The 26,994-nt window shown below is 39.0% G+C and overlaps 3 protein-coding genes across 12 annotated transcripts in view; all 3 read right to left on the reverse strand.

Annotated features, from left to right (window-relative positions):
- LOC115567557 (protein MTSS 1-like) overlaps positions 1-6,507 on the reverse strand; it is a 53,926-nt gene extending 47,419 nt beyond the window's left edge. For all 9 annotated transcript variants that reach the window (XM_030394264.1, XM_030394261.1, XM_030394260.1 and 6 more), the window contains exons 1-2: positions 5,946-6,507; positions 3,919-3,980 (exon numbers count right to left, since the gene is read on the reverse strand). In XM_030394264.1, coding sequence (XP_030250124.1) covers positions 3,919-3,980; positions 5,946-6,017 — 134 coding nt within the window. In that variant the 5' untranslated portion in view covers positions 6,018-6,507. The remainder of the gene's footprint in view (positions 1-3,918; positions 3,981-5,945) is intronic.
- A 3,752-nt stretch (positions 6,508-10,259) lies between these two features.
- mal2 (mal, T cell differentiation protein 2) lies at positions 10,260-18,354 on the reverse strand. The gene is made up of 4 exons (XM_030395061.1): positions 17,989-18,354; positions 16,033-16,203; positions 13,353-13,553; positions 10,260-12,150 (listed from the first exon to the last, which is right to left on the reverse strand). The coding sequence occupies exons 1-4, from the start codon at positions 18,103-18,105 to the stop codon at positions 12,079-12,081; spliced, it is 561 nt and encodes a 186-aa protein (XP_030250921.1). The 5' UTR covers positions 18,106-18,354; the 3' UTR covers positions 10,260-12,078.
- Positions 18,355-22,150: 3,796 nt separating this feature from the next.
- Positions 22,151-26,317, reverse strand: LOC115566750 (CD209 antigen-like protein D). Of its 2 annotated transcripts, none has more exons than XM_030392720.1 (5): positions 25,961-26,317; positions 25,003-25,088; positions 24,744-24,812; positions 24,413-24,631; positions 22,151-22,854 (listed from the first exon to the last, which is right to left on the reverse strand). In XM_030392720.1, exons 1-5 carry the CDS (start codon positions 25,981-25,983, stop codon positions 22,559-22,561), a joined length of 693 nt encoding a protein of 230 aa, XP_030248580.1. In that variant the 5' UTR covers positions 25,984-26,317; the 3' UTR covers positions 22,151-22,558. The 2 variants fall into 2 exon arrangements, with proteins under 2 accessions (XP_030248580.1, XP_030248579.1); XM_030392719.1 differs by having other exon boundaries at positions 22,151-22,938.
- Between the last annotated feature and the right edge of the window lie 677 nt (positions 26,318-26,994).

The raw sequence follows: 26,994 nt of genomic DNA on the forward strand, positions 1-26,994 counted from the left end.
TTCCACTAGCAAACAGAAAACCATCATGACACAACCTGGGATTTTCCAACAGTCCGCGCAGGTAGTTTTCACAACCAGACAAAACAATAGCTGAATACAGGTTAGTGGTGACTCAAGAAACTGAAAACCGGAGCACTTTGGGGGTCCGACCCTGGGCTAACTCTAACCACAGTGAAAACATCTTATGTACTTATTAAGTCATCTTATGTACTTATTAAGTCACATTAAGTCAGTTTTAGTTTTAGAGTTTTGTTTTAGAGTGCACAACACAGTGTGTTGTGCACTCTAAAACTGACTTAAGTAAGGATTTAAAATAAAATAAGTTAATTTTGATTAGACAATAATGTGATTAGATGTTTTCGATTGTTGAGTTGCACAGTATCTAGACAGACCCTCATCTCAATTGTCTCCAGACTGTTAAAGTTGTTAAATCAAGTTACAGTTAACACCTAAGAGGTCTCCGACAAGCTTGACAGACTGGGTAAATAGAGTACGACTGATCAACTGATAAACATCCCTGATGTCAAAAAATGTGTTAAATATTCTTCTATATTCAAGTAACAATCAAGTCTTCGCCCTTAGTCAATACTGTAACACTCATTTCCTTTATTGCTCAAAAATTTCATGAAATATTGGCTATTAAGTGCTATGTTGTTGCAGAGCTGACCGGAGGATTCAAGGGTGGGTCCTGCAAATGGAAAAAGAAACATACGCACAGGCACACACAGATTCCTTTCTATTTAAAGACCAGTGCGGGCACCACAGCAACCTCCAACTGATATCTGCCTCCACTAATTTATACCATGAACACACACATTGCTCTATGGATCACATTTTACACGTAACAAAGTCTTGTTCAGTCAAGTTTGACTTATTAGTCCAAAACAGGTTTGTGTGGGAAGAGTTTTTAACTGAAGCCTATGGCTCCAGTCCACTAAGAGTACAATGTGCAGTAGTTTAATAGTACTAGCCACAATACTATGCTGTGATCTGTTCCGCACTTTTACAAGAGAAAAGCCAACTAAAGCCTAATTAAACCGGTTTATCCATTCACTACACTTTAAACTCTTATCAGTACAACCTTGAAAAGAACAAATTATAGTTATAGAGAACTGTTAACCCTAACCCACACTTTTAAATGTTTTTGACTCATCAACAGTGAAATTTGGTAACTTCTCAACAAATAAAAATATGACAAAGTTGTAAAGGAAGAACCAGGCTTTCTGGATAGTCTCGGTAAGCCTTAAGATGTCTGTGGAGGTAAGTTTAAAGGAAAAAAAACATTGCCGCTAAAAGCTTTCAGGTTTGCATAGTGCTCTAACAATGACCTGACTGCTACCATTTGCCTTCAAATCTGAAAATGCCCCTGTGCTTGAGTCAAGACAAATGACTTAAACATATCTGTTCAGCAAGGCCTTGGCCAAGCCAATCTAAATTCCCTATAGACTCTGGTGTAGAACAACAGAGTGCTCTTCATGACAATGATTAATTCAGCACTGCTGCCCCCATCTATTCTTAGTTCAACCAAAACTAGAATGTGAATGTAGAAAATCTGGATCCTACATGTAGTATGTGTTTAACACGTGTTTCAAACACCATCAAGAATTGTGACAGAGATAGTACTTGGAGTGTGCTTTCAGCAGTTTTAATATATATATCTGTGTTCTGCATGTACCTGTTAATCCATCTATCAATCTAAATATAAAAGTCTATAAAGCCTAAATATTTGAGGGATTTATCTTGAGCCCAAAAGGCTTTAAAATTATATAGTTCATAGCTGAATTTGAAGTTTTGGGGTGGTCTGTGTCTTCAAAGAATTAACTTTAGACCAGAAGGAGAGAGGCTTGTGTGTAAGCCTCACTCTGACACAGCTGCACCAACCATTGCCCACCAAAAAGACCAAATACTGACAAGTTAAAAGAGGACTGTGATTTGAAATCAGCCAGTTTATATTCCACCCCACATGTCTTCAAAGCTCTGCACTGAGTGCATGCATGTATCTGTGATTATGTGTGTGTGTTTCTAATGACTGCCTAAAACCGGGGGGGGGGGGGGGGGGGGCATATTTGGACCAAAAAATGACAAATGACAGAACAGCCACAGCACTGTAATTGGTTGATTTCCTACTCGCTTTGTAAGAGGGGAGCAGAGGGTCTAAATTACAGAGTAGTCTGCTTTAGAACGTCATTATACACACAGACATATGCTGCTACCACTGCTGGCTAGTCACTTATCCAGGCCAAAGAGGGAAGGTGGGTGTGTTTGAGTTGAGTGTGTATGTGTGTCTTTCTTTGTAGCCCGGTCCCCGAACAGATTACAGAGGTCCTTGGGTGGGGGGATATGCTGTAGTCGAAAAGGGCTAGTTTGGCCAAATTTGTATCGGCTGGAGATGAGCTTTAAAGCAGACAGAAAAAGCCTTATTTGTAGGTCACCATGAGCAAACCCAGATCGCACACTCTTATTAGAGCTCCAGCAACAAGGGCATCGTTACAGCAAGCCATATGCTACAACCACTGCAGCCTGGAGCAGGGCGTAGACCGAGTTTTATCGGCCAACAGCTATTCTAAAATACTCTTTCTATGAATGACACTCATCCCATAGAGTAGGAATTGATCTTTTTAGGGAGCATCTATTGACTAATACTGATAGAACAGGACCTATTTGCAAACTAATGGGTCAAAGTCAGTGTCGTGATCCTGTATCATTAGATAATACATTGGGAGGAATACAAAAAGCATCTCCATTATCCACCTGCCACTCATCGAATATGACTCGATTTAAAGATCACACTTACATACTGTACCTTCAGCTCACCTTTTCATCACTACAATAACTGGTGCATTTGTTCTTAGGCTGTCATTGCCCCAGTGTCCACACATGCACGCACACACACACACACACACACACACACACACACACACACACACACACACACACACACACACACACACACACACACTCTACTGCCAAACATGCAGTCATTAGCAACAAGGCCACAAATACTCCCCTGAGTGTTAGCATGGCAGGGTCACATATTTAACCCCTGAATGATGGAGACACTTGAATAACATTTCACCATTAATCAGCCTTAATACTGGTAAAATAGAAGAATGGGACATTGAGTGGCCCCTGCAAAGTATTGTTAAGTCCCTGAGCCTTTATACAACTGTCAGTATTAGTCTGTCTCAGGACACGTGGACACTTAAATGGCTAGAGAACTGCCATGAATTGTTAATCAAAGAATAATTTAGACCGAGGGACATTCGTATTTACAGTACCTGCTGGACAATGAGCTTTTATTTCAGCTGTCAAAAGTTGTTTGTCTACTGACACGTGGCCACTTAAAACTAACTAGGAGAGGTAGCTGGGATTGGCATTCATTGTTTGCAGAAGACTAGGAATAATTTTGGCAGGAGGTGTGTAAATTTACAGCATTAGAAATAGAAATTAAATCAGGCTTGAAAAACTTAATGGGGAGAAGGACCCCTGGACAGTATTGTTAAGAGATTAGGCTTTTATGTTAAGTGTCACTGCTTGTTAGTCTGAGGACACGTGGCCACTTAAAACTTCTTCAGAAGGGAATTGACACTGACATGTAATGTGAAAGTCTAGATCAAGTACAAAATTAGTCAATGGAACGAGATTTTCCTGTATAGGGGGGTACAAGGGGACATTTGGTATCAGAAATGTTATGCAGCATGCACAGTGGTATTTCCTGAGCCATGATGCATTACGATACATTTTGTACTAGAAACCTATTGTGTTTTGAACAATACAATCTGTTGATTTATAACCAATTTTTGAAAATGCAGATTTCCCCTCTTTTTAGTTTAATACAATGTAATGTTTTTGTCTCTTTTATCAATTAAAAACAGAGAAACATACAAATGTGTTGTATGTGCACACAAACACTCTCACCTGAGCTGCGACTGCAGTTTGCCAGCCTTAGTGATAAAGTCCTCCCAAATAGGGTAGCTGCTCTGTGAGGACACAAACAAATATGACACAATCATCAGAACAGATTTCACTATTCCCACAGTTGCATAAGAGTTCATCCAACATGAGGCCACACCAATGCCTCACCTCACCTGCAGGGCTAAACAGAATTAACCAAAGCTTTGGCTTTCCCATACATGTGACCCAGTTATGTCAAACCAAAAAACTTGTTGCCAGTAAACCTGAGTGAATGGGCAATTTATGCCATAGGAGGGAAATAAGTTTAGTGGTATTGTAGGTGGGTGCATGAGCAAAGTATGAGAAAGGTCTGAACACAGAATAAGCTGAATTACTTCCAAATTTCCAAACAGTTGGCATTCATTTTGTTCAGTTTTATCTAACATTTTCAAATTGTGTGTACTCTTTTTATAGAAAAACAGACACATTGTCAGGTCCTGCATGTGTTAGGTTGCAAAATGGGTCACAGGCCTCTTTTGGAAAGATCCCCACACAACAAGGGCACTAATACTATGGTATAATGAGCCTGGTTCCCGATGGGACTCTAAATTTACCAAATTCAGGTCCTGGGCTGAAAATAGTTGAAGAGCCTTTTATCGAAACTATTGCAGAGAACAAGTGGCCTAATGCTTCAAAAAGAAGAGGCTAACGTGGTAGTATGGCAGCACAGGATTAGGTGGTGAATGTAGCAGGGGCACATGTTTGTCACTGATGTGCCACTACTGTCAGGGGCCTGAGGAATGTCATGTTATGCTGTCAAACATTACACCCAACAACCGACTCAACTCTCTCTACCTACAGTACCTCTTTCTTCCAATCTCTCTTACGTCACTTATGTTTATTCAATCTCTCCCTTCTCCCTCGTCTACTTTTTCTGAGGAGGCCACCACCATCGGCTCTGACTGCTTTAGCGTGGACATCAAACACACCGCCATTTGTCCCTTCATTTCTTGTCCCTCTTGTTGACACTTAGACTAGAAATAAAAGTGAGCAGTCACTTTATCCTTTTGGTACACAGCCCCATCTGTGAAAGGCATCGCTGAAAATCTAAATGTCTTTTTAAAGAACATTTAGATTTCAAGCAAGAACACTAAGCATTAATGGGATCTGTTCATCATCTGATAACATAGCTACTTGACAGTTAAGAGACAGGAGAATCTTGGACAACCTAGTCAAGTGGGACATGGGAAGCTGAGAAGTGCTGAATGTCTGAGCAGTATTCATAACAAACTTTCTGACTCCAGATGACCCGGTGGCTGGACATTTGACCTACACATGTCAAAGCCTTCAGACCCTATGGGTAATTTTCTACCCTGACAGCTACATTCCCTGCATTCCTTCAGGCAAGATCAACAGCTGGGGAATCTGCTAGTAATTGTCTCATCGAGCTAAGCTGTATATATATATATATATATATATATATATATATATATATATATATATATATATATATATATATCAAAATAAGATGCCCTAGTTCTGAGGCTGATGATTGCCCTATTTAGCATTTTTTTTCAATGTTGGGTGCTGCTCCACTTCAAACTGGAACCAATGAACGTAAAAAAAAAGGAAATAAAAATAAAAATTGAGAAGTCAGTAGGGTGCAGTCAAATGACGTTATAATAATACGTGAGCTACCACAAACCAAAACTAACGCAGGTTAATAGATAACGTTATAATAAGAACAGACATAAAGATTAATTGAAAATACTGTTGATAATACATTTTACCACATTTTCTGTATAGGCCATTGAGTACAGGCTACATGAAGAAGGTTGCTGTGGGTCTCAGTTAGCTAGCTAATGTTCAATGACGGCTGGTTAACCAGATGTAAACTGTTTAACCGTTAAAGGAAACCTAAGGTATAAACTGATACTTGGGAAGTTAACTGGCTCGAATAATTCGTTTTTACCCCTCACTTAACTCCCCTTGGACAAAAAAACCCCCAAAAAACCAAACATAATTGGCGCGGCACAGTTAACCTGGCTTACCTTCATGTCTCCGATAACAGTTTGGAAGAGTCCTCCGAGCGCGCTGCATTCCTTCTCGATAACAGCCTCCATTTTCAGGACCAACTCCAGCGGTCAGTCCCGACTCGGTGAGCCGCCTTTCACTTCGCCACCTCGGCTCTCCAGGAAAGTAAAAAACACAAACAGAAAAACTCTCCAAAAATGTGGACAAAAACAAACGAGCCCGTGTGTGAGAATCTCTGACGCTCTGAAAAACCGACGAATAAAAACTTTCCAAGTCAATTAAACGCGTATATGAACACGAGCGGCTCCGCTTTTACTTCAAATCAAAAGAAGCTGTTGGGACGAGAGAGACATTTAAACCCCCCTCTCCTCTCCTCTCCACGCAGCCCCGCTCAGACCCATGGCCGGACCTTGAACACACTCTTTCGTAGCTTGGTTTGCAAGTCGAAACTAGAAAATAATGCTCAGCTCGGAACGTAATTCCGTTTGTTGACAGGTAAATACCGACACTTAAGAGTATCCTCACTGCCTGCTCAGCACTGACTGAGTGGAAGGAAAAATTTGCCGACAAACAACAAGAGTGAAGTCCGCCCCAATGGGCTCCCACTTCCGGTTAAGTGTTTGCCACCAAAATAAGATATCTGCGAAATAAAAGTTTTCAAGTCGACCCGGAGAGATCTTTTCATATTCGAGCAAACAAATACAAGTGTGTGCATTGGTTAGATACAAAACAAATAAAAAGTGACAATGCAATTCCGCTCATGGCAAGAGATAAAACGTTAACTTGTGTTTTTGGCATAAAGCTTGTTACTTATAGTGTGAAGTCAGACCCGTGGTGCTTCCGGTACGATCGTGTGCTTGACTCCACGATGATAGTAGATGCGGAGGTGAGCGGCGGAGCGTAGGGGAGGAAAAGTGCGTCCTTGAGTTCATCTGGCAGCAAATCACCGCACAGAAACAGCGCGAAACAAGTGCTGCATATATGGACTAGTCTTAATTCCCATCGTTTTGTGAAGGATCGTTTTGTAAGCATATAGAGAAAAATATATTCTTCACCACGAGTCTCGTCTGACCAGATACGTGTTGAGGGTACATGATATGATACGCGCGTCACTAGAGAAGCGACATAAACACCTTTTTTGTTGATGCCGACGTTTTGCTGTTTGTGTGTAAACATCTGGGTTGATGTGAAAAAAGTTGAGCAGTAAGTTGTAGATGACGGGAGACATCTAGTGGCTGACATAAACATGACAACATGAAATCACAGCAGGGAGTTTCAATGGAAGATTGCCCGTCACTTTTTTTTTTCGAAAAACCGTCAACATACAAGGGTCATCACGTTTAATTGCTACTAGCACTGACTTTTCCGTCAAAGGTAACCATATCGGCTTTAGAAACTTTATCAACAGCATTATTATGTGCTATTCTGAGATCAGATAAGATTTAACAAATGAAACAAGAGGCCACTTATGACATTGAGACAGAACTGAACTGAAGACACAGCTCCACAATTGAAGAGAAAATGAATAAGGAATACAAGAATATACCTGCACAGAAATATACGGTTGAACAATCCAGTTTAATTTCTTTCTTTCTTTCTTTCTTTCTTTCTTGTACATTTAAATTTATTTTAAGGACCCTGTTTGCAGAGCCGGCCCTGGGCATAGGCAGTATGTAGTAGGAAGAAAATAAATAAATAAATAAATAAAATATTTAAAAATATATATATATTTTACCAGTGCCATTAATACTATTGTTTCGAAATATTATATAAGCCCGTAGCAATGTAACGTCATAGCAAGGACTATTAAATAACACAGAGGCCTTTTTTCTGGGTTCTGGCTCGCCTAGCTGTCCTCTGTGAGGGGGGCGGGTCGAGAGGCGAGCTGCCTGAATCTGACCGGACCAAGACCCCAAGACCCAGAGAGAGATTAATGATACTGTAGGTCAAAACCACAAGGTCCAAAAGACTGAAACCATCCGGCATCCAGTGAAGGAAAAGAAGGAAAGAAGAGGAAGGAAAACGTGAAGAAGATACAGGTACAGTAACGTCAATGTGAGGAGGTGAATGAAATTAATAGTTCAATGATCGTTGTTGGAGCAGAGTGTTAGCTTGCTAGCTTACTTCGGACGACAGCAGCATTGTTTAATAATCAACAAATAGCTGAGTTAATGCTACTCCACTTAAATTCATCCGGGACATTTGGAAAGTTAACGTTAGACCTGTTCAGGTGTTATTTTACAGGTGTCTTTCCTGCTAGTATGTTAGTTAAAATGCTATTAGTTTTCCATCCCCTTTGTAATAGTGTAGTTGTGAACCTTTGATTTATTGTGTCACAGTTTATGTTTGTTAAAGTTTACATCAGTGTTAAAGTGCAGTTAAAGTGTATTACTGTTAATACCCCACACCTTTCCCATATCATTCATAGGCACTCTGGTTAGACTATATTGCTTTTCAATGACAATAAAGTTGAATGAATCTCATCACATTTTCATTATTAGCCTATATTGGTCTTATGTATAGCACACATCAAGCATATGTTGTTGTTGTTGTTTTTTCAAATTAAAATGTAACATGCAGTGGTCACATATACTTCTCTTCTCTCTTCAAACGCACTCTTAACATATTTCATCACCAGCCCAGTGACACAGCATCAGGTGCTCCTGTCCCTCTACCTCAGCACAGCAGAGTGACACAGCATCAGGACTAAAGGCACCAACAGACCTGCTGACTGGCCATCTCTTCTAACTGACAAAGTGAGGTGAGAGCTAGTTCACAGAGGACCAGTTCAAATAAAAAAGCAGTGACACATTTCCCAAAAACAAAGATGGGAGTGTGTCAACATGACTTTTGTAACAGAGTCTTAGTCAATGCTCAAAAAAATCAGAAGAAGCTGGCTGATGTACTCAAACAGAAATGATAGCTTGGACTGCTTCTGCTGCTAAATGTTTTCTCCAAAAGAATACAGACTTAATACGGAAGGACTAAAGGACTGGACAAATGCAAGCCACTTGCTGAAGGTTCATGAGGATAGCCGGGAGCACAATACCCACATGGCAACATGGAAGGAGTCTGAGGTCGTTTTGCAAAGCAGATGACAATAGATAAGTGAGAGATGGCACTCTGAGGCTGAGAGATAATATGTTTGCACAGTGCCTTATTTATATTGTAGTTTTGTCACTTGTTTCTTTCCTCAATTTTTATTTGGTGTGATATTTTTGACTTAAAAGCAAGAAAATCTTAAATACATACATGCAGTTTCTGTGTAAGTGTATGAAAATTCATTGTGAAATTGACTGCGATGCAAGAGGGCGCTGGCTAAGATTTTGCCTTGTGCACCAAATTACTCAGGGCCAGCACTGCCTGTTTGTATGATTTTGTCAAAGCAGAACAGAAGGGTGAACCTACACAGCAAGCTGTTACCATTATAAGATAAATAGTACACTGTTACAACAATAAAAGTTTATTGTTGTAACATGATACATTTATCTTGTTATAAAGTTGAAACATCCTTAATATAGTAAATAATTTACTTTAATGAATAGCGTGATACCGATCCATTTTTCTTTCCTTGGCATGGCAGCAATACATGTTAGCAAGTCCTTGGTAGTTTGTGTCAAGGAAAACAAAATATATACAATGAATGAGCCAAAAAAATCCAGCCTCGTTTCCATTTGTATCTGTTGCAACATATAAATAGAGATTACAGGTAACAGAAACATTTACAGTCATGTCTGTCCAAAGTTTATAATGTGGTGTTGTATCTCTAATATTCTATGGAACACTATTCAGTTTTCTCAAAATGACTTAAAACATGCTGCATTGATTCGATTAAATATTTGCATATATACTGGAGCTGCAACATCAATTAATTGATTTGTTGCTTCTAAAGTGTCAATATTTTTGACATTTTCACAATTTTCTGACAATTTATAGACCAAACAATTCATTAAACAAGAAAATAATTGACCGATTCATCAACATTCAAAGTAATTAGTTGCAGGCAACCCTACATACTATATACATGTTTTTTTAACACTCCACTCTTTATTTGCTTCAGCAACATTTTGCTGTGCAGAAAGTCTGTTTTAGTGGTTAGGGTTAGTCAAGGATGGTCAAGTAAATGACATTCCCTGCTGACTAGAAAATATGCCAATATGCATAAGAAGTAACTCTCTTGCTTAGTTTATTGGATACACAAACAAGGAACATTCCCTGTACTTAAGTGCACATTCAAAATGTATTTTTGTACTTTGGCGACTCCTAGTGCCGGCATCAAAAAAGACACTGGCACACAACAATGCACCCTGTAATGACTGAAAGACAAGAACTTCTTTTTTCTTCAAAACGTTTATTTCTCTAGTTCTAAAATGCATTTAAAATGTCAAAAAAACAGCAGGTGTCAAAAACAAAAACAAATAATTTACAGTGATTTTAAATTAATAACATATTATGAACCTAATAACAACATTTAATACAACTAGTAAATCATGGACCAAGTAAGAAGTTATTGATTTAGACAGATTTACGATGCATTAACAGAATTACAATAAAAGTTAAACACTAAACACAAAATACTATATATAATTAAATAATACATCAGCAGATAAAGATCATTGTTTGAAATATAGTAGCTGACATAAGCATTTCTACTGATGGTCGGATTAAATGAGTAGCTTTAACTAGAATAGTGATATCATATATGTAGCATGTAATACGTGATTATGTACAATAGCTACATTAATGTGAAAAAAAAGTTATGCTGGATATGCTGAGAAAATTTGACAGAAAGTGCACACATCAAATTAAAACTTCTAACTCGAACATCCTATTTTAAATAGTGGCCACATAAAAAATGTAATACCAGTCATGTTAAATCTACTGCTCCTTAGCACCAAAGTAACTGGAGGACAGAAAAATTATCATGTTGCCTTTTAGAGTCTCTCGAACAAATTGCACCATCACATTATTGTTCTCTTATGCAAAACCAATAGGCAGCGTACATGGGTTTTTCCTTTGACTGGAAATGGGAACTATGGCTATATGGGGGTATGACTCAGGAAATGGGGCAATATTTGTATGGTTAACATGAGTGATTGGCAAGTAAAAATCACAACAGTCATATGCGTCTCTCACCCTGTATAGCCTCAACATGCTGTAACATATACAAGGTCCCTGCACAACTTCCCCACATCGATTTTTTTCAATATCTGTTTTTACTCTTACAAAGGTGAAAATTGATGTCAAAAATGTTATTTTATTTTGAAGGAGCTAAGTCAATGGCCACTGCAGAGAAGAACACGCACCTATGGTTTCAAAATTGATTCCGGAGTGACTGTTAAATCCTTGTACATCTTTTTCCTGTGACTGAAACTACATCTACTACTTTATGCACCAAAAGGTATATTTTGCCTTTTGGACCTATTTGGAGATAAAGTGGGCCTCTATTTAAATCAAATCTGAAGACTATTTTATATTGCTGTTTAATATACATAACCCTTTCTACACCCACTGGGGTTGACAGATATATTTTTAATTAAAGGAAAAAGGTAGAGAAATGTGAGCAAAATCTGGACGGAAGTATACATTTTTTTGTACTTATATACTGATAATAGGAGGATATAACAGTTATTTCAGTTCGAGGTATGTGGTGCATCTCATCTTCCATCCACCATTTTGAATGTATGAGGTCATATCTCAAAACAAAAGAGATATAAAAAGATAATAATCAAGTGGAATTGTGGACAGGGATTCGGGGGTCCCCCACTTGGTAACTGGGACATGGTACTAATATAATTAAAAATGGCTTCCAGATATCTCTTCACTGTAGTGTAGTGAAATCACTGGTAAGCAGCAAGGGAATGGAAGTGGGCAAAAGCTTTAACCCTGTTCTCCAAAACACCTTCAACAACCTGGACTGATCCTAACTGAAACCAATCCTTTCACTATCTCAGAAGAAGAATTCCTGGAGGAATATTATGGTCCAGAAATCTTGACAGGTTTATCTAAAATCTTTGTTATCTACTTTTTCACACTGAACTGACCTAAACAGCAATGCTCTCTATGGAGCTCTGAACGGTGTGGAAGGTTTTATAAAGACATACTGAAGTTATGAAGCGGTTATCAGACTAGTTTGTGCTGGTTCTCTGGTTACATCCTCCACCTCTTGAAGCCCATCACCATACTGCAGCCGTAGCATAGTGTCACCACAAAGGCAAATATCTGGGACAGAGAACAGAAGGAAAGAAAGCAAAAAAATGTTTACTAATTAGACTTGCTAACTGCAATTATCTTTTTTAATTGTAATTATGAATCTAGCTGTTTTTCCAAATCAATTTTCAATACTCATTGAATCTTAAACATGTCTGCAATATTCATAAAAATACACAGTATAAAATAAGACAAGTCTAACTAGCAAATGTTTGGTACTTTTGCATAAAAACTGGCTAAAGTAATTATTCAACAACAGTACAAACTTTTTATAATGTTTTAAAATGTCAGTTTTTTTCATTATTATACAATATATACAGAACATAAAATCTAAAACAGCCACTTTGGTTATAGATTTAAAGTTAGTACAGAGGTTGAATGAATGAATGAATGAATGCTTTATTTCAAACATGTGAAAAATATATTACACTTGAAGCACTAGTCATTAAAACCCCTTGTATGTTTGAAAAGGAGTAGGAAGAAGCATTAGCTTATTAATTCCTACCCCTTCTCCACTTAGTACCTAGTACTATAGGTTATCTTACTTCCTGTGTATCCTGTTTTTTTTTTCTTGTTTTTTTTCAATACTCTCAACAAAAACAATCACCAACAAACAACACAATAACCGCTTGTGTAAAAATAAAATAAATGACAAGTATGGCAAAAATGTGAGAACCCTAGTGTTTGTCATACCCCTCTTCTTCCCTGTACCTTGTAAATACCATCTGTTTGTACCGCTGTTTGAGGTTCATGTACTTTCTGTTTACAAAAATAAGACCTAACCTCATCTAACCTAACGTTACCTACTGCACTTCTATCAAAGAGGACAGTTTGACTATCATACTGTTTTATGGCCGATCAGCTTGAGCTGATAGCAGAACACCACGTCATATATAATCTCATGTTTATCTGAAGTAACATGGAAACTCTTTTTGCATTATCAAAGGGTGCATGCAAAGAATTCAAACTGAAACATGAGCAAAAACGAAACTTTAGTAAGCCGGGAGGTGACTTTGTGCAAACGTGTCAACTAAGGTGTTTCTCTGACAGGACTTATAATGGAGAAAGAAGACTGATGTCAGATTGTTTCTTGTTTTTGTTTCTGTTCTTTTAGATAATAAGAATAAAAATAATCATACAGTGGAAACTTTGAATTATGTCAATTCATGAAATTTACTTTTTTATATATACATATATGTATCTACAATACTCACCGTGGCTGCCACATTAATACTGTATTGCCTATCATCCAGGACTGTGAATATATTGCCCCTTGGGTAGGTTATACACAAGACCGCTTCAGTGCTGTTAATCAGGGGCTTGATGTGGGCTCCTCCATTAGCTGCTGTAGTCGCTGCCTCCAACACGAAGGCAGCAAAGTAGAAAAGCAGAGCCATGAAATGGTAAAACACATCCTGAGAAAGAGAGAGAGAGGACACATTAACATTAACTATGAAGCATTTCCAGAGTTTGGAGTGTAAACAATTGCAGACATAATGTGAAGATTTGTTTTTGTTGTAAACTTGCTGAACAACTGTAAGATTCCACTATACACAATCCACTAGGGACAAAGAATGGCCAAGATGTGGGTTTTATGGCGTTGGGCAATTATCAGACAATAGCTGCAAGGCTCACTGCAACTACGAGTACCTTGACAATCACTTGACAAACCAGGCTATCTGACCAAGAACCAACCTTTTACATTAAATGAAGAGTATAACATGGCGAAATTAAATAGAAAGGTCAAAGAATAAAAAAAAATAGAATATCCAAGAGAAAGAAGGCAGAATGAGGGATTAAAGGCACAGAGAGATGAAGAAAAGAGAGGGAAAGAGGGCGCGTCAGGGAGTAAAGAAGGTTAATGAGAGTTTGTGTTGCTGACTGTGTGAGCCTGGCGGGACTACAGGCGGGCCTTTGTGGCGTTTCGGTGTGAGCTCATCATCCATGTCACTCATTGTTCGGCCGAAAACAAACAACCCCACACGCCTGGCTACTCCTGGGAGCAGGGCCTGGAGCCTGAGGCGAGGCCGGCTCTGTCTGTCTGCAAGGCTAGACTTTACAGCACTACAGTGACATAACATGAGTGACAAGAACACACGTTCGTCTTCTTTTTCTTATATCATAGATACTGTATATTTATAATAAGTAGTGCACTGATAGAAAATGCTCTCCAATGCTGAACAACTGTCTTGTAATAGTGATTTCGTGTTCCAAGGACAAGAAGGTCAGTCAATATTTACTGATTAACACATTCAGCCATATATCCCTTTATATGTACAATAAGAAGGCTGTGCTTAATAGGTTTATAGTTACAATATATACCAGGCCTGGGCAACATATCGTGATTGTAATCTGAGACTATATAGATTTTGGATAATGAGATATCTTGATTTTTCTCGTCCAGTCCTAGCATTCATGACGTGCTTTTAAGGAGGTTTAAAAATATGACATATACTGTATAGTGTATCACAGTATCTGCCTAAAACAGTGTGTTTCAGTCCTGGAGTTGGGGGCCCCCTGCCCTGCATGTTTAAGATGTTTCCCTGACCCTAACCCCAACCCAATTGATTCAAATGATCAGCTCGTTATCAGGCTTCAACAGGGATTAATGACTTTCTCTGCCAGCTTTCAAAAGAAACACTTTACAGCCTAATATTGTTAACTTTTCAAAGAGCAGCCGGCTTCTCACAACTCAAGTTACGATTAATGTCTAAATTACAATCCTCTACAGCTGTTATGTACAGCTATAGCTAGAAAAACTTTCAACCACCTTCATGAAGGAGTCACTTAAAGTCACAGCACCGGCTTCGTGGTATCCACTGGCAAGTCATCAAAATATGGCTAATAGATTGTTAGGAAATGTCTGAGTCTGAGATGAGGAAGTGAAACTGCTTGTCTTGACATAAAACTTCATGTGATTTATGCGGATCCCGATGGTGGAGAAACTATTTATGCAGTCAAATCAATTGAATTACTGAGCTCCCGTTTTTTAAACTACTGCTGGTATAAAGTGCCTTTTTTCAGTCGCGTAGCAAGCTCTTTTCATAGGAGATGCTTAATTTCAGGCAAGAAAAGATTTAGTCTTTATCACAATGTACATACACACTGTTCTGATGCATAATGTGAAAAAATCTTCTCTCTTTTTAAACATGACATTGTTAGTTATATAATACACAAATGTGCATTTTTGAGTCCACACTTAAATGCCAAATAGTGGTGGTTGGAATCACGAGAGTCATTTTTGTTCCTCATAGTAGATCTTGCATAATAGCCAGTCGACCTGAAGTAATGTCGCTGCGTTAAGACTGATTTGCAATTTTGCCAGTGATCCTGAACTCTTGACTTTCATGCTGCAAACAACAGTTAATGCCAGGACAACATTATTGAACACTGACAGCCATCTTAAAAGGTTCCTTGTGGAGATTTGAAGTTCCCTCATGTGTGCGTACACACATGGGTGGCACGACACACAATCCTACCAGCGGCGTCACAGTATCCCTCTGGCATTCTTCAATGTGCAAGCAAAGGCAAAACGATTGCGGGCTAGCGAACATGTAAACAACACAGGATTTAAAAAATGTGTTGAAATTGTTTTATGAGGATAAAAAATGCACTTGAAACATTAGGCTTCCAGGAAACACATAATTTGTTTTTGTGTGCAAAACCAGCCGTGACGCCCCATTTACACGTTCATGGTCCAACTTTACTGCATGATTACTCTGTACTCACGGTTTGGACCACAACATCTTTGAACTTGGCCTTCATTTTCATCTTAACTACACACCTGTAATGTTTGTGACGGGCAAGATCCAGCCTATCTACGCCTACCCATGTTTGCAGTCAGACGGGCTTGACTAATTGTCAGGCTCATCAGCTCATTTGTCTACAGCTTACCAGGAAATTCCAGTCTGTGCTGATGCGGTCAGCCAGGCCAGTGAGGAGAAGCGTGAGGTAGGCGGAGGACAGGACGAACGCGGTGACGGAGACAAACATCACCCAGCCCTGCAGCAGAGGCACGGGCACGTTGGAGGAGGCAACCAGGATCCATACCAGAGCACCAAATATCTGGGGATGTAAACAGACACCCATTGGAGACATGATGCAGCTGATTTCATTCTTTTACGCTGAAATCAAGCTCAGCTCCTTAATCAGTTTCATTATGTTTCAGTGGACACAATTGTATAGTTACAGGCAGTTGCTGACACAGGCAAGCACACGTCATGTATAGCAATTGGACATATGTATAATGCTATGGCGTCTTTAACTTCTTTATAGACACTTTTCCGATATCTCTTGATCCCATACCAGTGCTCTCAGGCTGCAAAATATAAAATCTGTACACCCCACTGAGGGGTGTTTTACCATCCTTAAATGTGAGATTTGTTTGCATTATCTTAAATGTTCCTTTATAAAACACTCTGCTTTTTAAAACTCAACTCAAGCTGATGAAAATGATTGGTTATTTGCTTAACTACATTATTGAACTCTACCACAATAGTAAGTACAGTCAGTTTTCAAGTTTATATAAAGTTTCATGTCTGTCAGGACTTAATATATTGTAAAATGATGTGTTTATTCAACAAAAAAACCCATTTCATTCCTTTAAAGGTACAATATTTAAGAACTTTTCATAACATTATCCACAGAATGTTTGACTATATGTGAAACTTATACAAGTATTGTTTTGCACAGATATCTGCGTCAAAGCGTTGGCGTGCATTCCGTCTGAAGTCGGTGCATTGAGGGTCTTAATTGCATCTCTCCAAATCAATTCGGGGTCTCGGGAGTTCCAGAAACTTGAATTACACCGGACATGCTGTATGGAACCATTTAATGTTTGTTTTTTCTGTTACCTTTTTAACATTTCAAAACCAGTCCCCATCTTATTCAGTGGAGTTTAGGAACATGCCACAACCCAGCTTTACTGTGAATCTCCAGACCGGTTTGTGGACTACTAAACTTCACCTGACTCTAGCATGGAGATGAGTAGGTAGGTAATGACTGAATTTTTAATTTTACATGAACTTTTCCTTTTAATTCAACACTGGCCAGTTTAAACATATTGCACCTTTAGGCATCATTCCACCAACTGATGTCAGTAATAACTGTATTATACCATGATACCCTGAAACCGTAATATTTTCCAGAGATGGGTATTCTACCATAAAAATGTCACATGGTTGACAGGATGTACACTTCAATGATAACTTCAGTGTGGTTTATTTTGGATAAATCAGGGTTAAATGATGATTAAAAATCTAAAGAAGATGATGGTATGGAACTATTCATGTTGTAGGAAATGGCATGTTGGACAAGCCCTTTAACATTTTGTTGGAAAACAGCCACAACTCGACATTTAAAAGCCTGTTTCCATCTAAAGGCCTATCTACACAGGCCTCCTTCAACCAGGTATATATCCTATGAACAGTCAAATAATCCTGAGATGGAGGAAGCATTGTAAAGGCAGTGAGAGAAAAGTTAAGTTGACACAGTAGTATGAAGGGAGATGATGCTCAGATCATATTTGGTACAAACTCAACTAATGTTGTGAGGAGCAGGTGTTTTTTATCGCTCGAGGTGACGTCTGCCCTTGCTTTGACTTTAAAAAAGTTAACCCGCGGCAATCACAGGAACTATCAGCCTGTTGGCGACGTCCAAACAGGGAGGACACACTCTGTTACAGCCAACAGCTTAAAGTCTAACTGGACTAACAGGCCATCAATTATTAATACAGACGTATTAACTGCAGGGCACTTCTCTACAACAACGCAAAAGGTCACTGACACATTTTAATAACACAGCATGCAGCCGAGCATCATAAAATAACATTTTTTAAGAAACGACACTTACTATTTCTAAACAGACGAGGACTCCAGAGTAAGTCCTCAGCACCTCCAGGCCCAAAGGTAGAGAAATAGTTGGCGCCGGGAACGAGGTGGCGGCGGGGTTAGTGGCTGGTTCCGACATCTCTGTGTCTCCCTCTCTCTTCTCTCTGTCTCCCCCTCTCCTCTGGCTCTCACCCTCTTCAACAGGCTCCCACTAAAACAAGACTCCCGTTAAACAAAAGGACGAGAGCAGCGGGGGAAATTCCTCCGGAGTCATGTGTCCCCCCCTCAAACAGGTCGGACAGGTGCACTGGGGCCACTCCCTGGAAGCCTGTGCCGCGTTCACGGTCCGCACGAAAGCTCCTGCATCCCGACATCCGGATCATTTGTGAGGCTCGTATGTAAGCGGGAGAAATAATGACAGCTCGGGTTGATTTGTTCCGAAAGCAAGTTGTGCGGTAAACATTCGAAACATGGATTTTTAAAAACTTTTTCATAAAATCATATTCCATCTTGGCTTTAATTGAAGTAACTGTAGAGATCAGACAACCACTGCATGTGCAACATTTGCAAGATGGTTAAATGCAGATGAGTAATATAACTAAGCTACGCTTTTTATTTATTTATTTATTTATACAAACAGAGAGGGAGGCTATAAAATACAAAACCCATCGTGCATAATGTACGACAACCACGTGCATTTTCTCCATGACAGGAAAAACAGTCCACGTGTGGTGACAATATATGTTAATTAATGGCTATGAATTGCTTTTGGAAGACTAAATCTGTTATTTGCATCAGAAGTTTGTGAGGTATTATCACGTAAAGGGCATCAGGGTGTGTTTTGCAATAATAAAACACCACAGATGAATCACTCCTTTAGCCAGTCATGTACCTGGCTGTTATGCTATCCACACCCTAAATGTCAGTTCTTATTAACTTATTAACTCTTATTAACAGTTCACATGGCATGTGCACACCGTGTACTGCTGGTAATTCCAACAGCAATTGAAGGCATCAATCTTAAATCTCATGTCTGTTTGGTGCACTTGCTTTTCGGCCAATGTGAGCTGCCAACAGCAGACAAGACTGAGAGGAAAAGTCAAATAGCCGGAGTCACGTCAAAGCACATGATTGATTTCTATATTAACACTGTTAGAAAAGAAATGAGGGCTGAGAGACAATGGTGTGTGCGCTGGTTAACCTTCTCAGTGCAGGAGTGAAAAGGTCTGAAGAGTAAATATTAGTTTAAGGGCTGGAGCTGAGCTGAGCTGAACAGAGCGGGGAACTGATTTGCAGACTGACTCAGCACCTTTTACCGTATTTGCACTAGAACATGGAACTGAGAAATCAAGTGTCGGAGGGTAATTTGTGTGATTTTATCAAATAGTGAGGTGAAGCTGCTGTGCTGTTATAGCAACCGGAAGGAGCAGTCTCTTATGGTAGGCCACAGTTAATGTTTAGCTAGGGACTTGGTTTATGTCAAACAATGTTGACATAACCTCTGAGAGGGCGCTGGGCTTAGTTCAGTTTCGTGTGGCTGGCTGTTAGAATCAATATGACCTGCAGTGCTTGAATGTAACTAAGTACATTTACTCAACTAGAAATTTTAATTACTTGAGACAAGACAATTCTTACCTCAGCCACATGCTATTACCTTTACTGTCATCTGACAAATGATATAGAAGTAGCTGTTGCTGTACTGTGTTCAGTGATGAATACATTTATCTTGTGTCTTTCCTCAGTATTTTCTTTTCTAGCCACTCTGTACTTCTACTACCTTTCTGAGGGAAATATTGCTGGAGCTGTCATGAATGGAGACGAGTACTAGACTCTTTTCCATTCATGACAGCTCCAGCACTTCGCACTTGAGTATAAGGAAAGGTCTTGTTTCTAGGTATCAATAGTAATTTCCTGGCAATACATTTACTTAAGTATCAGAAGTACAAGTAAAAGTAAGTTACACATATGTTAACATGTCTGTATACACTGTGTACTGGGGGTACACTGATTATGGACCTGGCCAATTATCTGTTCAAATAATTAGCATTTTTCTGAACATCGGGGTCGGTGTATTTCTTTTGTTATTTGAAAATATGCTTCTTTGGCTCTGATGCAGCATGTAACCTGGGAAAAAAAGTAGAAAATGTAATACCTCTCTACAAAATGTAGTTGAATGGAAGTGTGAAGTAGCAGAAAGATGTTTCACCTCTCATCCAAGAGGCTTCTTTAGTTTTAACTAACTGGAGAGGAGTTGGCAGGCTTTGCTCAGTCTCTGTGTGGGAGTGTCCTCAAGGGGGCCACGACTGGCCTTCATGTGGGTTGCTAGTATAGATAAGCGCCCAGGTGTGAATGGTTGTTTAGATGTCTGCAGGAACTCGGTACTGAATGGAGAGGGGTGACAAGTTGTCGTAGGCCACCTCCTCTGTTCAACTGTTTAGAGAGACAGATTGTATGAAAGAGGAGGAAAAGGATTCATCTATGTCAAACTGGAACGACCGTCTTTGAACAGAGGAGGTGGCCTACCACATCACTTCTTTTACTTCCACTTACTTCACTTAGTGATCTCATAAATCATTTTATCACCACTGTTTTCTTGTAAGGTAGTAATCATGTATGTCATAAAAAGGCTTCTGGGTGTGTTTTGCAGTGATGAAACACCTAAGATGAGTCACTCATTTAGACAGATGGATTCTATGCTCTCCACACCCTACGGCTGGATTTACATTGGATCTGGCGTTGTGGCGAAAATGCAACTTTTCCTATTAATTTTAATGAGGGTAGCCCGTTTTGGGGATGCGGTGGTGCATGCCACAGGTGGGCTCCGAGAAAATACCCAGCTTGCTATGACAGAAAACTTGAAGCCAAAACGTAGCCCGACGTCATGTTGTGGTGGACGATCACATAAGCAGGCGATCAGGGTATGACTGAAGCAACAGTGGAGTGTAACGTAGTGTTAAATAATAAGTCACAGAGTTTGACTTTGTGCACCAATTTAAAACAAATCCGTGGATGCCAACGATCATTGTAGGACTGGTGTGTTTAACTTACTGTGGCAGAAGCATGACTGGAGATCATAAACGGGTCAGCAGCAGAGCATGTTACTTAGCATGGATAAAAAAAACAGAGGGAACACAACAGAAATTTCAGAAGTTTAACTTTCACTGCAGTTTGGTCTTATGCCCCAGTATGATCTACCTGGCATCCTGATTGTTTGCTATTATTTGTAATCCATCGATGAGGACATGACATTTGATCACTCAAATGTGAGGATTTGCTGCATTCCTTTGAAGTATTTGTAATTTTCCCCCTTTTTTTTCTACTTGACAGGCACTGCCAAGGTCTGACTATGGTCTCTGGATAATTGTAAAGGACATTTCAATAGTTACAGTCCAAAATCAAAAATCAAACTCCACCCTTACCAACTATAACAGTAAAAATCCAGCTTACACAGTAATGCATGAATAAGAATGATGTAATGATGTAGAACAGTGTAACAACCATAGAGGTTATTTTTCTGCATTGAAATCTTTTACTTTTAATAATTTAGGTAAATTTCTACTGTGTTGCGTCAGTACTTTTACTTAAGTAAATGATTTGAATACTTCCTCCACCGCTATAAGACCCAGTATCCTATCACATGATATAAGACAAAGTTTATTAGACTCCCTGGAAATGGAAGGGAAGGACTCTTTATGGAAAGCACATTGAGCCTGTAGAATACATTTATCATGGTGGGTCTTCCTGAACAGCAGGAAGCCAGAGATAAATATTTTTCCAGACGAAACTAGTTCAACTAGTTCTTGTTCAACTGCTGAAGCAAATATAATGACATTGTGGAACATTCAGTTAGTCAGTCCATTATTCCTTTGTCCAAGTTTTTTACTCTTTACTTTGGAAATTGTGGAAGAGAACATTCAGAAGATACAGCTTTATTCGTGTTGAAGGCATTTCACAGATTTGCCTTATTGATTCACAATTATGTTGAGGCATCATGCATTTTCTTATGTGAATTATGCTGATCATGGGTTGGTATGTATGTATTATTATGATAATTACAATGATCGGATGTCTGATAGTGTGACGTGATCTGTAGGTGCGGTGTCCCCTTTGATTTTACAACCGGTAAACATGTGTTCAGGGGCAAAACATTTTTAATCACACATTATGAATCAAGTATGAAGCACTTTTGTTTGAAGCTGAATTTATTTGTTAATTTTCTGCTATTGTCCTTTCATAAAAAGGACGGATAGTGACACTGAGAACATGTGTGCATGTTTATTTACTGAACCACTCCTAACGATGTGTTATACAGATGAAAGCAGGAACCAAATATAAACAAGCAATAATGTGAAGATTAAAGAAAACCCAATTGGTGTCACTCTCTAATGCATAAATCATCTTTACATTCATTTTAATGCTTTGTATTTCATAAAAGAAATTAGAAAAATACACACAGTATATTCGTAGTATAGTATATAGAGACACAATGAAAAGGAACAGTTGTTGTCATACCATTTTATGTCTATCTTTCTACAGTATTTCCAGTGAAGACCTTGAACGACATCAACCGAAAGACAAACTCAACTCAGGCCTCAATCCTCACACACCCATGAAAATTTTTGATTACAATGCACGTCATTCCATGCTGTTGCCGAACGTGAGAGCTCCACACAGTCCTCTTCCCCATCAGAATTATTGGGCTCCCCGTCTTGCCAGAATCCATCACCATCCAGGAAGGTTCCATCCACCCACTTCCATTTGTCCTCATGCTCGTGGCGAGACAGACCGATCCAGGTTATAGCAAAACTGCTCTTGACAAAATCCATCTCGTCTCTCGTGGTTATTATCACCAGGTCCGCTCCTTTCTGTTGACAGTCTTTTCTGGCGCCTTCCCAGGTTTTAGATGTTCCACATGGAGAGACAAAGTAGCACTTGTTGTTGAATTTCAGCCATCCAGGCTTGCAAGATTTATCTGGAAAGCAGAAGTTTCTTTTCACTACTGTGCTACCGAAACTGTTGCTTAGATTTGGGGACCCAAGTTATGGGTGCTATTGTCCAGGTTCTCAGGTCTGTTCTCCATCATTAAGCAATTTTAGTTACTACAACTCTTGACTTGGCCTCTCCTGAAGCACTGCTGTTAAGACAGCCAAATCTTTGACTGGACCAAAGAAAAACCAGAACCCTTTTTTTTTCTATTGACAAAAAAAACCAAAGTGATTATTTGGATTATAAAAAATCAGCTTTGTTGAAAAGTTTATGATAATTATGCGTTTCACACAGCCAGGTAATTGACACAAATGTGTCAATGCAATTGACAGAAATAAAAAGTTTGCTTAAACCTAACTGGGTATTTTTGTTCTCTAAACCTAACCAATAATCTTAGTTCCCTAAATGTAACCAACTAACCAATAATGGCCCTGGAGCAACCTTAATAATGAGTAACCTATCCACATCTTTTGTTTCCTAAACCTGACCAAGTATTTTAGTTAGTATTTCAGTATTTTATTTGAGACACGTAAACGTCTCAATATATCAAGTTGGGTATTTACTGATGTACTTAATGTCGTAGAACAAAACATAAAAATCTTTTAGCTCTTAAACTTCTAGATGAAGGAACTGGAAATGCAAACATACCATCTCATAACAGGGTTTTAATACTCATCTCTGCAGCAGCAGCAGCAGCACTTTTCTAGATGGAGTAAGTCAGCCAGACATGCTAACAATTTCCTGTCAGATTATAAACTCAGTCTTCAACCCATCCATCTCATTTTTGTCCATTTGTTTATTGCTTTTGAAAAGGTTTCAAAAAGAGGCTATCTTTCTGAACTTTAAATGCTTCAATTGCTGTCTAGACAACACTCATTTGCAGTTTGAGGCTTTAAAATAATAATTACTATAATATTGTCATTATGATGATCAAGCTTCCGTCTGTTGTAAAGAGACTCAAAGCTCCAGTATCATGCAGTCAGCCTACACTTTGTTAAACTGTGCAGAATACTGTAGACAGTTAGACAGTTGTTACAGTTACAGTTGTACAGATTAATATCATGTTTGGTGCAAAAATACTACTGCTTACTAAACTTTGACGCAGAGAGTTGCTATTTTGGATGCAAGATTCTGGTGTTGTCTTTGGTTCGGTTTAACATTAAACAGACAGAACAGGATCATTTAGACTGGTAGGATTCATCAATAACTCTAGAGACCTGTACTTGCATCGCTGATGATAAAGACGAGCAGAAAATTGTAAATGGGTGACTTGAAATGACGCTGTATCATTTTTAATTAATACACCTATTATGCAGACCCGTTATGTTTAAGACAGTACACTAGCATGCATTTTATGGTACACCCAAGTACTTTGGTGTTTGACAATGTGCTTTTAATTCCTTTCTACAGCAGCGAATCCAATTCAAAACATTTCGTAAGTTTTCAAGTTCATTTCTCACCTGTTCTGTTGCGATGTAAGTTTTTGATGTCCTCTTGTAACTTATCTCGACTGTCAACCACATCGTTGTACTGGCTCCGCAGGGCCTCCAACTCTTGTGTCAGGTTGCTGGATTGAATCTTCAGTTGGTCTCGCTCGTCTCTCAGTTCGTCTCTGCCTTTAGTGAGCACGTGAATCAGGTCTGTGTACTTTGAGTCCCACTGATTGATGGCACTGGTATCTGCAGAAAAGTTAATTCAGTGTGAGTCTTAGTCCAAATATGACTCTGAAGTCACATTTCAAAAGACTTTATGACCAACTTTGACTTTGCTGTCTGGCATCAGTGCACTTACTGTGGGCCACCATGATCACAGTGAGCAGAAGAAGCCCCAGACACAGTGCAGTAGCTCCAACCCAACACACTGCGGGAAAAATAACCACCATAAGGAAATGAAAATCTCAAACTATCAATGCCGAAGTAACATTTTGCAAAAAAGTTGAATTAGCAGAACAATCGCAGTACTCACTCTTTATTAAATGATGCCTTTAATAACTTTCTGTAATTACTACAGCTACTGTTTCTGGCAGGAATAACTGGGTGTGTATTCTCACCTGAACTCTGAGAACGCCATCCATGATTTGATCTTCCGCCAGAAGACATCAGATTCCAGCCATCTTCTTCAACCTCCCCCGATTTGCTGTTAAATGACAGTGACATTTTTTAGATTTGTGGTCAGTGTCCTTTCCCCTCCCAGTTCTAGCTCTCGCACTCTACACTCAGTTGCATCAAACACTTGTTATTAGGCTCATTATTTGCTGACAGTGCAAGTTCAAACTTGTGGGTAGGACATGTTCAGGCAAAGACAACCCCTTGGTTTATAGTCCTGTTTACAGCAGAACAGATTTTTTTTTTTAAAATTAGCTGTTGTGAATATAAAAAAACAACCTCTTCAGGTCTATATAAATGCTGTGATGAAGGCGTTGCCTCTTAAGTCACAGGTAGCCGTGATAGCCGTGATAGTATGCAATGTAACCTCTCAGATTACACAGAGCCAAAGAATAGGGAGAAGTGGCTGGAAATGTGTTATATGCCCTGCAAGTACTGAAACTATAAAAAATATACATATTTCATCATGTAAGCCCAAATAGCAAATAGTGAAACACAACCCCAAAATAGAAAAAGACAACCGCAAAAAGAAGAAAACACAACATCATTAACTTCTACTGGAAAAGGTCGGCACTTTCTAGCAACAATGACGATGATTATTATGATTTGTGGTTGTGATTGTCGACCTTAAATTGTTATAATATGCAATTCAGGGACACCATAATTTGTGGCAGCCTCTTTGAGTAAATAAAGCTGGCTCAGGCATCGTCGCTCCACCAGAGGCTGTCACATACATATGTGTGTCACAAATATATTGGTAGCCGTCAACTCAGACATGTGAGTCTGAAATAAAGATTGTATTGAATTTATGCCATGTCAAAAAAAAACAAACAACCTACATGTATTACACGACCGACTGCTGTCTTAGAAAGCTATACCATTCATTTTCCTAGAGCAACTTACTAGAAGTCATCCATGCTGAACATGTGAAGGCAGGAAACAGCAGCAGCAAAAGAGGAAGGATTTCTTGACCCTTACCCTTGTTATCGGGGAGGGGAGGAGAGGAACGAAACATGACAATTTACAATTTCCTGACACGAACCTTTTAAAACTTTACATGTGAGGAGCTGCTTTGACTTTGGGGAATTTTCTGTCCATTTATAACACCAAAATGTGTTTTTTTAAACATATTATTTCAATGAATGAGAACAGACAAGATGACAGAAAGTGTTTTTGTCAATAATAATCAGCAAAATAACAAACAATAAAATAACCGTTATATAAGAAATAATAAAATAAGACAAGAGTTTGTACTTTGACCTAAATGCTAATGCTAGGATTGCAAAATGAAATGAAAAAGTTCTATGAGGGATAAACTATTTGAGTCTCTTGTAAGATGCTCAGCTTTAGTCAACGGCATCTTTAATGATTTGATCACATACTAATCCCTCTCCATCTTCACGCTCTTTGGTTGATTCATGAAACGAGCTTTTAACGAGCAGTGTGAGCTCAAAGAAAACATTTGTTTTGAAGAAAGACACAACACTGAACTGTAGGTGGATTTCTTCTTTGTTGCCCGACAAACAAAAATCTGAAAACATAAGAATAACTTAGATACTTCATAATGATAGGAAAGCTATAAAGGGACCAGACTGTTTAGGTAAGATCTCGGTCGTTATAGAGCTGAAGGCTGAAAGTTCAGTCATGGATCTCTGGGAAGCAGTGCGGACCAAAAATACACCTGCAATTGACTTTTTCTGGAAATCTTCGAATTGCCACTTTACTCTTAAACTAAATTGACGGTTGCAATTTTGGGGAAAGTGTGCTGCAGCAGTACAATCATCTCAATAGGCTTCTTTAGTATGAGGAAGAACGACAACACCTACATATTAGGTACATATTGTACCTTTACAGTGTTTGTTTTGTGTCTGTGTGTGATTAATCAATTAATCAAGAAGGTAATCTGCAGATTAACTGGCTTGAAAATTGTAAATTGC

This window comes from Sparus aurata, chromosome 17 (genome assembly GCF_900880675.1).
Source record: "Sparus aurata chromosome 17, fSpaAur1.1, whole genome shotgun sequence".
In the NCBI taxonomy this organism is placed as follows: domain Eukaryota; kingdom Metazoa; phylum Chordata; class Actinopteri; order Spariformes; family Sparidae; genus Sparus; species Sparus aurata.

What these genes read in the sequence shown, in the direction of transcription:
- mal2 (XM_030395061.1), bottom strand. Translation starts at nt 18,105, where the DNA reads ATGTCGGAACCAGCCACTAACCCCGCCGCCACCTCGTTCCCGGCGCCA. An exon ending in GCACAGACTGGAATTTCCTG is followed by an intron (nt 13,554 to 16,032) that starts GTAAGCTGTAGA and finishes TCTCTTTCTCAG; the next exon opens with GATGTGTTTTACCATTTCAT. An exon ending in GTATTAATGTGGCAGCCACG is followed by an intron (nt 12,151 to 13,352) that starts GTGAGTATTGTA and finishes TCTCTGTCCCAG; the next exon opens with ATATTTGCCTTTGTGGTGAC.
- LOC115566750 (XM_030392719.1), bottom strand. Translation starts at nt 25,983, where the DNA reads ATGTTCAGCATGGATGACTTCTA. An exon ending in ATGGCGTTCTCAGAGTTCAG is followed by an intron (nt 24,813 to 25,002) that starts GTGAGAATACAC and finishes TTTTTCCCGCAG; the next exon opens with TGTGTTGGGTTGGAGCTACT. An exon ending in CTTACATCGCAACAGAACAG is followed by an intron (nt 22,939 to 24,412) that starts GTGAGAAATGAA and finishes TCTGCTTTCCAG; the next exon opens with ATAAATCTTGCAAGCCTGGA.